Raw genomic sequence first — 16,040 nt, 5'->3', positions numbered from 1 at the left:
TCACTGGCACTAAAGGTAATAAAGAATCCTCAGTATTCTGTGTACACTTGTCATTGATTCTTTGTTGCGTATGGTCTTTTGTTTCTAAACCATTAGGCAAGTTCAGTTTAGAATCAGGATTACAGAAAGCAGGCTTAAAGAGCATACTCTCATTGAGAGCTTGTAAGTCATTGTTACTATTGCAAATTCCATGTTGGCTTTTATTAAGGGCTTCAGAAATGGAAGTTTGATTTGTTCTATCTTCTACTCTGCTCTTTAAAGAATTGTCAAGCCTCAAATCAGCAATCTCTCCTTCAGTAGTTTCCGGGATTGTATGATAGTTAGATTGTGTTCCCTTCAACACTTCAGGTTCAATTACTGATTCATAAGCTGACTGTTGTTCCCTATTTTGCCCTACTGTTTTTGTGACTGACATTAGATGATTTTTATCAATCACAGTAACAGTCTCGATGTTATGTTCAGCCACACTGATTGTAGAAGAAGGCAACTGTTCCCTATCTCTTCCCCAAAGTTTAGGATGAAATTCTGTAGCTAAGGGGTTGAGAAAGGTGGATTTTGACTTTCCTACACAGCTGCTATTATCTTTTAAATCAGTGGGTTGTTTCTTTAAAATCAAGTTTTTGCCAATCTTTAGACTTTTTTGCTCTTTAACCTCTAACTGTGACATTGTGTCTAAAGCAATTGCATGGGAAAGAACTGTTGCATCTAATTCTAAATTCGTTTGCAAATTTTCTTGATGTGATTCTTTGCAATGGTTTGATTCATGCTTCCCACCCAATGTGTGTGATATGGAATGAGAAAGCTGATCCCTTATATAATCATCCTCCTTAATGCCAAAGATTTCTTTTGCACATTTGCATTATGTCTTCCCATTGCTCATTATCTACCACAGACCTATGTGTATCCTCTGTGTAGATTACTTTAGACACCTTTTCTATTTTGCCTCGATTTCTCATTTTGCTTCCCCCAATTCTCTTAGACTCTGCCACACCCAAATTACACTGATTAATAGATTTTAAATTAGAAATCTCGATTCATAATGATTTTTTCGGTTTCGTGCCCATTTGTATATATTTCTCCATTTCATCTAACGAAGGTGTTTGACTGTACTTTTTGCATGTGTGATTGCAGCAAGTATCTGTATGTTTTTTTTGATTACATGTATTTGATTCATTATTTCTAGCCCACTTTGAATTATAAAATGTTTTTCTATTATTTCTTAGATTATTGGGTTTTGAAAAATCAATTTGTTGCTTATATCTACAAAAACGAATCATGTGCCCGATCTTCCCATACAAGTAGCATCGGGGTGCTGATTTTGATTTTGGGGTGTTGTTGGCAGGTTGTCTAAACTGGTTTCTACTCGTTTGAAGAGCAAAATTCTTCACCTCTTCGATTTCTTTCTCCCGTCTCGACTGTTTCAATTGCTTCTTCAAGTCTGCTATGATCTCATCTTTCTCATTGTCAGATTGCCTAGCCATTCTCACTTCTTTCTGTTTGGAATCATGTATATATGCTGCATGATTCCTAATATCCTCCAGTGGTAATGATTCCCACTGTGGACAACTTTGCCTGAAGTAATTTTGTATCGGGATTGAGGTTCCCTTTACAAATTGTCTCCTTATATGATCGATCGTATCTTGGGAATGAGTATCTCTAAGTCCTAATATCGTTTCAGCAGCTTCAATAACTCTGTCTAGAAAACTGCTCGGGTGCTCTTCTTCCCCTTGCCTCAGTTTCTCAAATTTTTGCCATGCATTTGGCCTTTTTGCAAAATTTCTCATTGCTTCGATAAGATCAGCCCTGCATCTTAACAAGTACCTCATGTTGGCGTGTTGAGTGAAATCTAGATCTTGATGTACTAACGGCCATGATTCTAAATTGGGGTTTGTTCTAGTTTCGGTCAGGAATTTTTCCTTTTCCGAGGGAGTGTAAAATTCCCCCAAAATTAATTCGACATCGTCGAAACTAGGGTTAAAAAGTGTGAACACCTGCTTCAATTCTTTTAAACTTTTGTAAGGCTTTTCGTAGAATCTGGGAAAACGGCGTTTTAAAACCTCCATATCACTAGGAGTGAATGCCTTGTATGTTTTGACATGCACCACCCCCTCTCCAGGTTGCACAATAGTCCTGTCTACTATTGGTAGGACAGAGACCACTGCATTCTGTATTGGTTGATCTTTCTCTGTTTCCTTTTTCCCAAAAAATTTTGATTCTACGATTTCAAGTTGTAAGATGGTATGTTTATCGAGTTCATTCCCTTCATGTAATTGCCTCAACACTTGGAACAGTAGTTTTATGTTCTCAACTAGTTCCTTGTTATCATTTCCTTGTTTTGAATCAGATGCCTTATAATAGTTAAACAGATGAGTCAGGACTGCTTTTAAAATTGCCAAAAAATGCCATATAGCCAGAACAATTGCTATTGCTGTTGGAATGAAGCATATGCATTCAGCTAAAGTGAATGCAAACCATTTATAATAGTCGTAGATTTCTATTAATTGTTGTATCATGTTTGGTACTTTTACTAGCCAAAATGCACACATTCCCTGCATAAAAGACCATATAAGCAGCGATAGACTGCTTAATATAAAAATCAATCTTGTGCAATTCATTTTCTTTTTCTATTCTTCAGAAGATAGGTTTCGTATGACTTGGCTCGCCAGAATGTTAAGAGGGTAATTTGAGGAAAGGTGTTTGGGATAAGGGAATTGAAAGGAGAATGTTGGAGACTTGGTAAGTGGATAAATTAGGCTACAGGTAGGCTGGGATTAAAGGAGATTCAGGGTATAATAGGACTGAAGTCAGGAGTATAACACAGAAGGGAAACAGAGATCTTTTGGGGAGAAGAGAAGTTAAACTAAACAGATTAACACAGCAGGCTTACAGACTGGGACTTAGACTCAAACACAAGCAGAGGGAAATAGACTAGACTGAAATTAACAAACAGGCTTTAGTTAATTTCACAGGAAGGGACCTATTTTTAAGTAACACCTTCCTTCAAGATGGATGCCCCAGCTACCCTCTAAGCCCAAGTATGTTGTCTCTTTCCTCTTCTTCCCTCTTGATAACTAACAGACAAATTACACTAAATAGGACTATTGAAACACAAAAGGATTTATTTGTTTGAAGGATGTTTTTCAGGAAAGTGGATTAAAGGAAAGCCCTATTAGTTATCTCAGGAACCTCAGGTGGGGGAAGGGAAATAAAGATGGAATCTGAGCAAGGACCTGCCTTACTCAGTTTTACAAAATGCTATCTAAAGGGAATAAATAATGATTTGATTAAATTATAAATAATGCTGTCAATTAGATAACTCTTCACAGATTTAACTCCTCTCTAATTTCTCTCCTTATAAACTCCATAGCCACTAAGGTGAGGGAGGGAAGACAGGGTGGTATTAGGAAAGGAAGATATAAAGGGTCTATCTAAAATAATAATTTCTTAAGTAAATATATTAATGCTAGGCTAAATTTCAATATTGAAGCTAGATAATCTAAGAGCTCGCTCATTGACTTCCTCCCTCCACGGAAGATCCAGTCAACTGCCTCTCTCCTCAAGATTCTAAAAGCCTAACTGCTTTTGGAACTCAGCCAAAGCTAGAAAAAACTATATCCCCCAATTCTGTATACTACATTTTGTTTAGCTACAATGGAGGCTATATCTAGGTGAGTAGTAGAAATCTAAAAGAGAAGCTGATGTCACATGATAGTGGGTATTGACATCAGTCTAAGGAGCTTCTATTTCATTCAATAAGCCACTTAAAATTGAGTTGGGGAGAGATAGCATTTGAGCAATATTTTGGAAGAACTGATCTGGCAGGGATATATAAAAACAGATCAGAATTGGGAGGGACTAGAGAAAGGAAGAACAGTTAGGAAGTCTTTGACATTATCCAGATGAGAGCTAATAAGAAATCTGAACTATATTATAGCAGTGGGGATGGAAAAGGGAGGAAAGGTACTGAAGTCTATATATGTTTAAGTCTATAGGCCTTTACAACTGATTAGATAGATACAGGAGGTGAAGAAGAGTCCAAAAATATGGCAGAACTTAGAATTTGGATGACTGGCAGAATGGAAGAATCAATGAGAGAAGTAAGAAAGATAGAAGGAGAGGCAGTTTTGAAGTTGAGGAAAATAAATTTGTTTTTGGACATGTTACATTTTAGGTATTAGAGGGTACTGGGGATAGGGTACAGCAGGAAAACAGAGGCTGGAGGTTGGAGAGAGATCAGGCCTACTAATAGAGATTTGAAAGTTATTGCCATGGAAGTGATAACTGAAACCATGGAAGTGGATGAGATTCCTGAACAAGACAGTGGAAAAAGACCATAGGGCTAAGGACTAAGGTTGAGTACTGGTTAAAAGCAGCAATGCCTTTTGGGTTATTCATGTAGCAAATGTACTGGAGTTTGGTTGATACTTCATAATTTTGGTTTAATCCTCATTTTGTATTTTCCCCTTTGACTTCAAAGTTGAAGTTATATATCATTGCCCAGATGTGCCTTCACACTGCATGTAAGCTCCTGACAAGGAAGGGAGGAAGCGTACCCATTGGGCTTCTGGGCAGAGGGGCAGGTGATGAGAGAAATGTCTTCAGGCACATGTGGAGAGGGGGAAGACAGAAGCCTCCCCCCAACTGGGACATGCATGCTGTAGGTTGGCCAACAATTATATATTTTACTCCATAAATTTATCGTAACTAATAATCTTCCTGCACTTTGAAAGGGAAGAAGAGTGACATTTGGACTTTTAATTAACAGTGAGGAAAGCTTTCAATCTAGGTGTGAAAGAGGAAATTGGGTTTTCTTTCTTATTCATTCTGAAATCCCTTTAGGGATATCTTAACTAAATTCTGACAACTAGATTCATTAGTTCTTAGCCTTCAAATTATCTGTGAATGAACTCAACAGATACTTTTTTTGAAGCTAAAGGTACTAAAATGAATTAGACATTTTTTCACATCTGTAGCTGCTACAGATTTTCGCTAACTTCAAATCCCAAAGTTTCAGGAACCTCATTCCTAAATTGATGCTCTAAAATGTCTTATTTTACAGGCCTTCAAATATACTTATACTTACACACACACACACACACACACACACACACACACACACACACACACACACACATGAACATACACGAACACACGAACTCACACACACACACTCTGTAATTATAATAATTGTCAATCCACTCTCCAGTTTCTCATTTTCAGTTCCAGGGCTATTGAACAATGCTGGAGAAAACACAGGAAATCCACTACAAATTAGGTAAACTCAGCTGGGCTCTTGCTGACATGTGGAAATTCTTTTAACTCTAACCCTCTTTTGCTCATTCTATTGCAAGGTTTTCTAGGCAAAGACAATCTAGTGGTTTTGCCATTTCCTTCTCTAGCTCAATTTATAGATGAAGAAACTGAGGCAAACAGGGCTAAATGACTTACCCAAGGTCACACAGATAGCAAGTGTCTGAAGCCAGATTTGAACTAAGATTTTCCTGACTCTAGGCTTGGTTATCCCCTATGCCACCTAGCTACCTATTATCTCACAGGTCATATTATTTATTATAAGTCTTTTCTTCTTTCCTTTCACCTTCACACTTGATTTTCAAGAGAAGGTTGATACTGAAGTATAGAACTCCCTCATTTCCACATTTTATTTCTCAAAACCTCTTGGCAGTACCAACTACTTGCTCCTTCTCTTTCCCCAGTCATAGGAAGTAATTCTTCAGGCTAATTCTTCTACCTCGATCTTTGATTCCATTCCTTCACTTCTCTCCTAGATCTAGATCCCAAGGTCATCTTCTCTTGCAATCTTTCCCCTGGCTCCTTCTCATATCTTTAGTAAACATTTTTCCCCAAAGGAATGAATGAATAAATAAATAATTATTATGGTTTCCTTGATGGCTGTGGCAAAGCGGTCGAACAGTTTCAAGTTCATTAGTGTATGAATGCTAACTTTCTTTCCAATATACTTACATTTGGTTTTGAAGTAGATCTGCTTGAAGGTCGTTCACCAAAGAATCTGATTCCCATGGTTTTGTTTTTAGGCTGTGTTAATCTAGAAAAGATTGGTAATTTAAAAAATAAGTCTGACAGTTGCACAGAAAAAAAGCCAAATTTGTAAACAAGACAGGTTAAATAAATTGAAAAGATGATTGAAAAGATGAAGGTGATAGGAAAAAAATCAGTTGTCCTGTTAATTGAGATTCTATTAGCATATAGCTATTTTTACTCAGTGAAAAAGATGCATTCGTGTAAAACTTGATGAAACAAAATAAATTTAGTTGATTTTTGTTGTAAAATGAGAAATTTACCCATTTGGGGGGTGGGGTGTTAGGGAATCCTACATATTCCACTAAAAGGTCTGGCACAAAAGAATTAAAGTATGGTGGCAATTTAAAAATCATGTTCCCTCTCTGCACCTAGCAGTCCATTCTCTCTGACTGTCTGTCTGTCTGTCTGTCTGTCTGTCTCTCTCTCTCTCTCTCAAAAAAAAAAACAACACAACAACAAAAAAACACCCTTACCTTCCATCTTGGAGTCAATACTATGTATTGGCTCCAAGGCAGAAGAGTGGTAAGGGTAGGCAATGGGGATCAAGTGACTTGCCCAGGGTCACATAGCTAGGAAGTGGCTGAGGCCAGATTTGAACCTAGGACCTCGAGGCCGTCTCTAGGCCTGATTCTCGATCCACTGAGCTACCCAGCTGCCCCCTCCATTTTTTCTTTCTAAGATTTTTATGTAGCTTTTCCCATCCCTAGACAATGTGACTTTGTCCCAAGTCATCAAATTTCCCATTTCTTTATCTTCATAAGAGAATTTTTAATGAATTAATGGAGCTGGACAATCAGCTATCATCTATTAGTGAAGTATAACAATATTCCCTACTTAGAAAATAGCTTCCTTTTGAAGCTTCAGGTAATAGAAAACCATTTCCTACTTTTTAAATGTCATGAGTCCAAATATTACATATTAAATTTTATTTATAATGATGGATGTTTATGTACTATACATGATATAGTATATTATATACTGTAAGATCAACTGATAGTTCATTGATTAGAGGCTAAAAAGTACCTCTGGTGGCATCCAGTCCAATCTCCACTTTTTATACATAAGGAAACTGAGGCTCTAATAATTTTAAATGATTTGCCCAAGGACATATAGGTAGAAAGTAGCTGATTAATTTGAAATCAGGTCCTTTGAATCCAGATTTAGTGCTTTTCTTCCTGTATCACATAGATTGCCTCATGACCAAGTTTAGACAAGATAATTGCTAAGACTCCTTATAGCTCTAAATCTTGTGATCCTATAGGAATAAGCAATGTTCTATTTTCCAGTCCTAAATATTGTAACTATGTTGTTTTACCCAGCATTCTCTTTACTTCCATCTTCAAAGATGGAAAAAGCAGGTGGCACAGACGGGACATCATTAACTCCCCAAGCTCCAAGGGGTTGTATGGTCTCTGCAAGACAGGTAAGTGTGATCAAAATTAGTATATTTTTTGTTATGTTTTATTAATTAATAAGAAACCAATTAGGTGTTTTGATTTATGAAACCAAAGTAATCATATCAAATTTTCAAGTAACTAGTCTAAGTTTTCTTCTTATAAATAAAGCACAAATCAGACGTTTATAAGTTGCTTTCAAATAGAAATGTGCTTGAAAAAGCTGTATATAATTTTTATTAAATGACTTTTATTTGGCTATGTCTGACAATTTATTTTTGATTAATATTTGACAGTGGCCAACACTATTTATCTTTTAAAATTCTTACTTTCTGTCTTAGTGAATTAAGACAGAGGTTAAATGATTTGCCTATTGTCACAGCAGTTGTATCTTAGGTTGGATTTGAATTCAGGTCTTTCAGACTCTAGGTTCAGCTCTCTATCCACTTAGGCCCTTAGTTGCCTCCTATTGGTCTACTATTGTTCCTTAATTTCTCATCTCACCAACTAAATTGTAATTCCACCCAGACAAGGAAGCATGTCTTTATAATTCTTGATATTCTCCATAGACCTTAGTACATTGTGGGCTCATAAATATGTGTCTGATGAAAAGGAAGTAAGTCATACTTTGGGAATGGTCCTTAAATACATCATCACTTTGATTCAGGGAGGAAAGTTTATCTTCTTCAACAGAAACCTCAGGATGTGAAGTTTCCTGAAACATATTCATTATGAAACCTTAAAAGAAAGGAAAAGTTCATTACAAAATAGGATTGCAAAAGAATTTTCATTAAGCCATGGCAAGATGAAGTCCAAAAGGCCCCTTACCTAGTGCTTCTTTGGTGTGAACTGTGGGTGAAGGCTGGACTCTTGATGGTGTGGCCTGTATCATTCCTGCTGATGTGTTGGGTGTTACATGAGAAGTACTTGCACCAAAAAATAAAGGTGTTTCAGATGCTAATGTAAAATGTTTAAGAAAATGTAGTGTCAGAACAATAAATTAAAACTTTTGGAAAAAATTTATTACTACTAGGTAAATTTTCATTTCAATCACAACCACTTTCATTTATATGGTACGTTTTTCTTCAAGGCACTTTTACAGAAGAATCACCTGGCCAAGAACTTGGACATCTGGACTCTAGTGTCCTCTGTGTCACTGCTTTGTTACATCACCTCGGGGATGGATCTTACCTACTCTGAGCCCTCTCAGCAGTAAAAGGAATAGATTCGATTCAATGAACTCAAACACCCCTCCTTGGTTCCAGTTATCTCTGAGATGAATCTTTCTTTACTCTTACATCATCACTGGGATATAAACTCTATCAGTTTGTAGAGAAGTTCAGCAACTTGCTTGTGACGGCAGCAAGCTAGTGGTAGAGTTAGAAAGATTCCTGATGTCCTGCCTCTCAGCCCAGTGCTCTTCCCACTGCCCATGTATTACACAATGAGCACTTATTAAGCACTTTATGACACTCAGGAACTGTGTTATGTGCCTGGGAGACAAATACAAAAATAAGACAGTCCCTGCCTTGAGGAACCTACATCCTTCAGAGGGGATATTGCATGTACACAGATAAGCAAATAGAGGATATATACAAAGTAATTTGGGAGTGGGAAACATTTAATTAGGGAGCTTAGGAATGATTTATTCAAAGTGGTGGGTGGGTTAAAACTAAACGCTATTTGAAGATTTACCACTTTAAACTGGATCAGAGAGCAGGTGTGATGAAGCAGCAGTAGTTCCGCCTGCTCTCTGATCCAGTATGTTTAAAGTGGGAAATATTCAGGGGCTATTTATTTTTTTATCCCACACAGTTGTAACACTTAAAATTAGTCTTCAGAGGAGCTAGTGGTCCTAAAGTCACAGAGGACAAACAGTCTGTGAGAATATTCAGTACTGAACTGACAATGTAGAAAGACTTATTCATGTAAGAGGGGAAACGAAAGGGTGCTTCATATTTTAAACATTATCAGATGTAAAGCTCATCCCATGTTCAAAGACAGATTAGCTGCCAAGGAAAAAAAAATACCAAAAGTTTTACAACAGTCCCTACATTTTAAGTAAATTCAATCTAACCCTCAAGCTCATTGAAGAATAGAAGTTACTTTTTCCATTGCAACAAAACAGTGTTTTGCAATCAATAATGAATTGGTGATAACTTTTCATAACTTGGTTATATGAGTAATTACCTTCTTTAAATTTTGGTCCAGTATACAGATTTGATTCATAAGTATTTTTATTCACATATCTAATGGAAGGAAAAAAAATAGTTATCTTGAGTATAAACAGTTACTATATTAAGAAATCTTCAAGAAAGAAGTAGTTAGACTACAGCAATAAATTTCTCCTCTTCCTAGCCATTCTTGGTTCCAAACCAGAGACGGAATTTTTTTAGACTTAAGAATATACTTGGATCAATAGAAATATTGTATCTCAAAGAAAAATATCCAGTAATAAATACTTGAGTGGATGTGAGATCTCAATTTGAATGTTTTCTCTAATTCTATGTGTTTTATAAATTTGCCACAGAAGGCACACCCAATGTGCCTGAGGCCTTCTTTACTTTCTCTTAACACTGCATGGAAAGGAGAAGAACACTAGGATTCTCCAATGGTTAGCTCTCATTTCCCTTTCTATCATCTATTTCAGTGACGGCATTTCTACTATTTCTTTGGAGTTCTTTATTACATATTGCAGCCTGCTCACAACTGCCATGTGCCTCTCCATTGTTCTCTGTGTGACATTTGTTTTTAATTCTTCGGAGACTTTCGTGTTCCATGTCTCTTCATCATACACCACCACCAGTGGAATACCAGGCACCCCAAGAAAGAAGTATTAAATGCTAGCCCCAAAATAAGGGATTAAGGGGGCAGCTGGGTAGCTCAGTGGATTGAGAGCCAGGCCTAGAGATGGGAGGTCCTAGGTTCAAATCTGACGTCAGACACTTCCCAGCTGTGTGACCCTGGGCAAGTCACTTAACCCCCATTGCCCAGCCCTTACTACTCTTCTGCCTTGGAACCAATACATAGCATTGATTCTAAAAAGGAAGATAAAGTTTTAAAAAAAGCAGAAATTAAGCATCATCAATGGCTAACTCCAACAATACTTCTAGAGCCAGGAATAATTTGGTAAAAGGAACACTTTTCTAATCCAATATGATTAAATCATTTACAAAGGACATAGCACCAAGGAGAGGAAAAAAAAACTCAATAAAAATATATCTCAATTTAACTTAAATGCCTTAATCATATGGGGCGGAAATTGCCAAGTTTTTAGTTGTTCAGTGAATTAAATTCCATATTATATCACTAAAAAGTGTTTTGGACTCTTCCTAATTGTCTGATTATCTTTTGCCAGATTTTAAAATCAAGTGTTCTGGAGTTCAAAAACAACTGACTTGGAAACAAAAATGGTACTTAGCATATTTGTCACACATTATTTTCAATATATTAGAGACGGATGATTAAACTTTGGGGGATTCCCTTAAATAGCAATAACTGCTAAGAATAAAAGGATATACTGTCTCCTTCTGATGTGAGAAAATGGACAGCACTATAGACAGGCATGCTCTGTCTTTAGAAATTTAGAGAAAATGTGAAGAAATGTTATAGGAATATTAATGGAAGGAAATGAGTTTATTTAATTTGGAAAAGAAATGCCTTTGAGAGTGACTGGCTGACAACATGAGTTGTCTGTAAATAGCTGAGGATCTGTTCTGTGAAAGAGATTAGGCCCACTCTGCTTGGCTCAAGAAAGTAGAACTAGTAACAAAAGGTAGAAGTTGAAGTGGCAGATTTTGTCTTGATATCTAGAAAACTCTGGAACTGAACTATGCAGAAGTTGCCTCAGGATATATACTGGGTTCCATTTCCCAAGAGTTAAGGCTTGATGAGTATGTCATAGAGGGAGTTATTTTTCAGTTATGGGTTAGACTAGACAGCTACTAGATTTTCCTTCAACTCATCTGTGTTAGTTTGGGAAGAAATCTACAGATTGTTATGTGTAACTTTAAATTGATGTACAAATAAATAATTAACATGTACTATACATAAAGTTTGGGGCAGCTGAGTGGCTCAGTGGATTGAGAGCCAGGCCTAGAGACTGGAGGTCCTAGGTTCAAGTCCGGCCTCGGACACTTCCAGCTGTGTGACCTTGGGCAAGTCACTTGAACCCTACTGCCCACCCTTACCACTCCTGGGCCAAGGACGGTCCCTAGCCCGAATGAAAAAAGGAGGAGGGTTGGGCGTGGGGCTAGCAACCCCACCCTGTAAAAACTACATCTGGTAAAGAAACTGCAACCTAAAGTAGGGGCAGCTGGGCTAGCTCAGTGGATTGAGAGCCAGGCCTAGAGACGAAAGGTCCTAGGTTCAAGTCCGGGCTCAGACACTTCCCAGCTGGGTGACCCTGAGCGACTGTGTGTCCCATTGCCTACTGGTTGTGGCCCTATCCTCCTAGAATGGAGACCCAGGATAAAAAAAAAATACATAAAGTTTTAAACTTGTCCCATGTCCTTGATATAAGAGGAAGAATGCTTTTGGCAACAGTCACTCTGGAGAAGTGACTGTACAAGTGACTGTAGCTGTGCTGATAAGGAAGATCCTGGGCAGTTTTGCTTGGGTAGAGGTATGATGATTCCTAGAAACCATAATTGGGGGAAATTTCAGGGATGAAGCAGTTTTATTCTGATTCATCCTTAAAATTTGTGCTATATACATATAGCACAAGGCTCAATGAGAAAGCTAGGAGGCAGATGTGCCACAAAGCTGTTTTCCAGGCAAGAACGTAACTCTGCACAGAGAAGCCTGATGTTAGTAATGTGGGAGCAGGGACTAATTAAGTCCAGGATGCTTTGCTGCCAGACTCTAAGGCTAGTATAAAAAAATTAAGAAAAGCCCCTTGGGCTATAATCAGAACTCTATAAACTATGAGGCATTTTTTTTTGTACTCTCCTTTCATTGCTAGGCTCAAAAATACTTTTGGCTTGAATCTATTGAAAATAAAAGGGCAGCTATCTTAAAGTGGTGGGAGAGAAAGGAATTGGTATGGTGCCAAAAAACATTTATTGAGGTTCTAGAAAAGAGAGAATGGCATATTCTAGGAGAAATACTGGATTTTGGTCTATTCCTTCCTCTTCTTGCCAATAGTCATCCTCATTTCCTCAGAAATACATATAATGTAGAATTAAAACCAAATGACAATCACAGATTTTAATAACTAATACAGTAAAAATTAGAATTCGCAAGTCAAATTCACAAGTCAAACATGCCAACTTGTAAAATCTCTCAAAATTAAAATCAGTATATGGTTTTACTTTGTCAGAGAGCACCTTAGATATTAATCTCACACAATTCCCACTGGGAGACTGAAGGAAATATGTATGAAGAGACTATGAATCAGAAACTTTGTCTGGTTTAACAATTACCCACACATATCCAAGTTAAGACTGGCAAGCAATGATAATTTTGGTTTAACAGTCAGATTTTCCTTAGTAAATATTAAGAAGTATCAAGCTGAGTTTTAATATGGGGAAAAAGTTGGATTCAAGAAGGAACCATGAAGCACAATAAACACAGTGCTTCTTTTAGAGAAAATCTTGAGGTTGGGGGAAGTTTTAGAATAATCTAGTCATTCAGTAATGCAACTGTTTAAGTATGCAAAGTAAAAAGGCTATTTTATACATACTGTTCTTTAAGTTCCAGATCATGAGAAGACACTGAGAGCTTTTGAAAAGGCGCAGGCATAATATTCATGTTACTGCTTTCAGCTTGTACTTGTTGGCAGGCCTGACCCAGACCAGGGTATTCTTGAACTCTGTTGGCATCGTTTCTGTCTTCTTTAAATGTGAAGTCTGTTCCTGGCTGGGGCCTCAGAGTTAGGGGACAGGTAACACTTTGGCTTAACCTTGGTAACAATGAAGTAGCAGTAGTAGTCTTTGCTGGGATTGGTTGAATAGGAGACACCTTTAGCTGTTGGTCTCTTATATTAACTGTGGGCTGTTGACTTCTGGCTTGATCTGGTCCAGTCGGTTCTTGTGGCAAGCCTGCACTTGACCTCACACATACCGGATGAGCCTTTTAAAGTGAATTTAAAAAGGAAATTAAATTCAAAATTACTAAGTGGTAATTTTAGTTCTGTAAAGATATATATTCCTTTAGGTAAAATGTCTCCACCTACTGGATACTTTTACTTTTTTAATTCTTTTTGTTGGTGTTTTTAGTCTGGAACTGGAGAATTCTAATTTTACTCTATTAGTTATTAAAATCTGTGACTGTCATTGGCTTTAATTTCATATTGTATATATCTCTGAGGAATGGGTACAGTTCTTGGCAAGAAAGGGTTTGAAATGAATTACCATTTACAATTACAATTCCCCCCTTCTTCACATATAAGGATAACTTTGGTATCTTCTTAATCACTGATATCCTACAACTATTCTTTCTAATTACTAAATACTCTTCAGTTTAGGAAGCAAAAAAAGTTTCTTCTATTCAATTATTTCATTACTAGTTGCATACAGTAGGTACTTGATTGATGGATTATCTTTGGGAAGAAAAAAATGAAACAAAATCACTGATCCAAAATATGTGTGAAAGGAGGTGTAGATATTTTGTTAAGGGGTGGCTGTATTATTCAGTTTACCAATAAACAAGTAAAATGATTTAATGCAAAGGAAGAATGATTTATAAGTCCAAGATTATTTCTATTGGCAAATAAACTTATGGTCTTGGATTCTCTCTTAAAACAAAGAGAACATTTTTTTTAGACTGTCTTATACTATGGTTAATGAAAAGCAAATTGAACTAGGAGTCAAAAACACAGGACTTGACTTGAGTTCTACTTCTAAAAGTCATTTGATGGTGGGGAGATTACTTGACCTCTCTGTGTCTCAATTTCCATAACTGCAGATTGGATTAGGATCCATCATAGCTCTAACAATCTATGAATAGCAAGGGGCAGCTAGTGGACACAGTGGATAGAGCACCAAGCCTGGAGTTGGAAGGACATGGGTTCAAATCTGGTCTCAGTCACTTCCCAGGTGTATAACCTTCTGAGTAAGTCACTTAATCCTGTTTACTTAGCCCTTGCCCTTTTATCTTAAGCCAGAAAGAAAGGTTTTTTTTTTAAAAAAATCTATGAATAGTAAATATGAGAATGATCAACAGGGAGGAACTTTATAGAAGTCCTAGAGATTTGCTTAAAGCACACAGAAATTAAGAAATTTGCTCAGTCACATAGCTATTAAGTTAGAAGTCAGTTTTAAACCCAGGTTTACACTGGCTCTATTTTATAATCTGATATTTAAGGTTCAACTACAAGTGAAAGTAGAGTCTAAACTCCCTTCCTTATTCTGTTCCTACCCTTACAGTTTGCTGGGGATATCAGGAGAAATTATGGCCATTGCTATCACACTACCTAATCTCTTGTTCAATAGTGACATAATTAATACTGAAACAGAAAAGAAGTCTAGCTGGCTTAATATTGGATTAAAAATTTTTTTAAACTCTGAAAACTACTAACCAATAAAACAGAGCTGCCAAATATTATAATAGGGAGACTAAGGTAGCTTTTAACACTAAGGACCAATTTTGTTTTTAGGAAAAGACATAGTCCTCGATACAGAAGAGGACCGCCATTTATAATTCTAAGGTCAGAGAAGAGTGTCTCCCCTCTGTGCCTTCCTTCTCCTTTTTAGAATCCTTTTCCTCTTTCAAAACTTAGCCCAGGTGCCAGCTTGTCTGTAAGGTACTCTCTCATTCTCCGAGCCTCTCCTTCAGCCCAAAGTTGACAGTAATTTTTCTCGCCCCAAATTACCTCTTATTTTACTATGGTTCTACTCATGCACATACACGCTTAGCCAGTCACTTCTATCCTGTGCAGTGTAATCTAGAGGGTAGGGACACTTTAGTCTTTTTGTCATTATGCTTCAGGGCATCATTCGTAATAGGCTGTTAATGTTTGCCTAGTTGAATTTACCTCATATCTACCCTGGAGAGTAGCTGCATTTCCCGGTTTAGTCTTCATCACTTCAGCCAACTGCTTGTGAAGTTCATCCATTTTCTGTTGTAAAAGCTGCTCCTCAAAAGCATCAGCTTCTTTCCTTTTTAAATATTCTTTATCTTCATTCACTTGATGTATAAATATATTAAAATGTAATAATTTAAAGCTTTACATACAAAACAAAGTCCTTAAGGTATATCAATCTGTACAAATTCAAAAGTGATTTTCAGAATGGAATTTTTTAAAACTGTAATAATTTCTATACTTACTGCTCGTTGATATGTGATTCTTCTCCTGATAGAACATATCAAAAGTCTAAGGAATATAGTATTACGGATACAGATTGTATTTAAAATTTTCATTACATCTTTGTTGGTCTATCCCAATAGTATTTTTAGGTCCAGAGTCTCTTAATTTTATTTACACATGCATGCACACACACACACACACATTTGTTCATCCAATAACCATACATACTAAAGTTCCCAGCAACAAATTTGGATCACCTTAAGAACACCTGCTGTGAGCATAGCATATAACCATAGCAAGTCCTTGAGAAACTCAATGAGAATGACACCTTTATAAGA

At 36.9% G+C, this 16,040-nt stretch overlaps 1 protein-coding gene across 1 annotated transcript in view; it reads right to left on the bottom strand.

The window, feature by feature from the left end:
• The window catches only part of BUB1 (BUB1 mitotic checkpoint serine/threonine kinase), a 57,880-nt gene that overhangs the window by 24,737 nt on the left and 17,103 nt on the right, over positions 1-16,040 (bottom strand). The window contains exons 9-15 of the mRNA XM_044663449.1: positions 15,430-15,581; positions 13,138-13,526; positions 9,645-9,703; positions 8,283-8,411; positions 8,082-8,192; positions 7,376-7,472; positions 5,983-6,064 (exon numbers count right to left, since the gene is read on the bottom strand). Of these exons, the coding sequence (XP_044519384.1) occupies positions 5,983-6,064; positions 7,376-7,472; positions 8,082-8,192; positions 8,283-8,411; positions 9,645-9,703; positions 13,138-13,526; positions 15,430-15,581 (1,019 nt within the window). The remainder of the gene's footprint in view (positions 1-5,982; positions 6,065-7,375; positions 7,473-8,081; positions 8,193-8,282; positions 8,412-9,644; positions 9,704-13,137; positions 13,527-15,429; positions 15,582-16,040) is intronic.

The sequence above is a fragment of the Gracilinanus agilis genome, chromosome 2 (genome assembly GCF_016433145.1).
Source record: "Gracilinanus agilis isolate LMUSP501 chromosome 2, AgileGrace, whole genome shotgun sequence".
NCBI classification, from domain to species: domain Eukaryota; kingdom Metazoa; phylum Chordata; class Mammalia; order Didelphimorphia; family Didelphidae; genus Gracilinanus; species Gracilinanus agilis.
The sequence above is the reverse complement of the archived record's forward strand: the minus strand, read 5'-3'. Positions and strand labels throughout refer to the sequence as shown.